The sequence below is a fragment of the Eurypyga helias genome, unplaced genomic scaffold (genome assembly GCF_000690775.1).
Source record: "Eurypyga helias isolate BGI_N326 unplaced genomic scaffold, ASM69077v1 scaffold29856, whole genome shotgun sequence".
NCBI classification, from domain to species: Eukaryota; Metazoa; Chordata; class Aves; order Eurypygiformes; family Eurypygidae; genus Eurypyga; species Eurypyga helias.
The window spans coordinates 374-1565 of NW_010257702.1; the positions used below are offsets into that span (position 1 = coordinate 374).

Sequence of the window (1192 nt, forward strand, 5' to 3'; positions counted from 1 at the left end):
GCGAAATCCTGAACCACTGGGAGCCCACAACTCCCTGAGCTGATGGACAGAAGTTTGGGGACAACCTCCAATGTCTCAGAACATGGGATGGGGCAGGAAGGGCCACACGGAACCGGGGTGACATCCTCGGGGTCCCACCTGCACCAAGTGCGCTTCCAGATGAGCAGGGTGGCCTTGGTCCAGACCCAGGTGCTCATGGAGACGCCGGTGCCGAACATGGCGAAGAGGTTGATTTTCTCTACCAGGAGGCTGGGCCGGTTCTTGATCTCGCAGTCCGGGATGGGCTTGTTGGTCTGCGTGGCGATAGTCACGTTGGCCTCGCAGCTGCGGGGACGGAGGCAGGACAGGGGCGGTAAGGAGGGGGACACCCAAGGAGCCCCTGCAGCTCTGCAGGGTGGCGGCAATGCCAGCGGGGGGACACGGGGAAGGGTCTCTGCTCCGCAAGGCGAGGGGCTGGAATGCCACCAGCGTGCCACTCACAGGACGTATTCCCGAAAGCTGCGCTCCCACTCCGCCTGGTTGAAGAAGTCATAGAAGTGGCAGCCAAAAGTGATGAAGACGAAGCCGAAGGCCAAGAAGCCGAAGATGCCTGGAAGAGACGTGGGATATCCCCGGTTTAGCCAGACCTCAGCGACACCGGGGACAAAGACACTGCCCCGGGCCTGTGCCACCATCACTGCAGCGTTGTCCCCCGCTGCAGCCACCCCCGGGAAGGCAGGATGGGGCCGTCCGGGGACAAAACGTCCCCGTTCCCACTCCGATTCCAATGGAAACGGTGCCAATGGAGCCCCGCTTACCCAGCCGCAGCATGGTCTCGTTGATCTTGCTGGCCGCCTTCTCGCTCAGCAGCCCGGGGTGGTTGCTCTTGATGGGTCATCACGCCTGCGGTGGAGGGACGAGGTGGTCAGGGTCGGGGAGGGGGACACCCACAGTGGCCCCGTTCCCACACCGGGACGAGCCTGCACCTACCCTGGATGAGGAAATAGCCCCCCACGATGAGGACAAGCCCGATGGGTGCCAGGACAAAGCCGGCCCGGTAGCGGTAGTTCTTGTACCCCACGAAGCAGATGCCGCTAACGGAGTCACCGTCCACCTGGTAGAGACGGGGATGGGGTATCATAGAATCATAGAATCATGGAATGGTTTGGGTTGGAAGGGACCTTAAAGATCATCTAGTTCCAACCCACCTGAC

The 1192-nt window shown here is 61.7% G+C and overlaps 1 protein-coding gene across 1 annotated transcript in view; it reads right to left on the bottom strand.

Annotated features, from left to right (window-relative positions):
* The window catches only part of SMO (smoothened, frizzled class receptor), a gene marked incomplete at both ends in the record, with an annotated part of 1886 nt that overhangs the window by 330 nt on the left and 364 nt on the right, over nucleotides 1-1192 (bottom strand). The window contains 4 exon segments of the mRNA XM_010154122.1: nucleotides 139-324; nucleotides 481-589; nucleotides 798-882; nucleotides 956-1093. Coding sequence (XP_010152424.1) covers nucleotides 139-324; nucleotides 481-589; nucleotides 798-882; nucleotides 956-1093 — 518 coding nt within the window.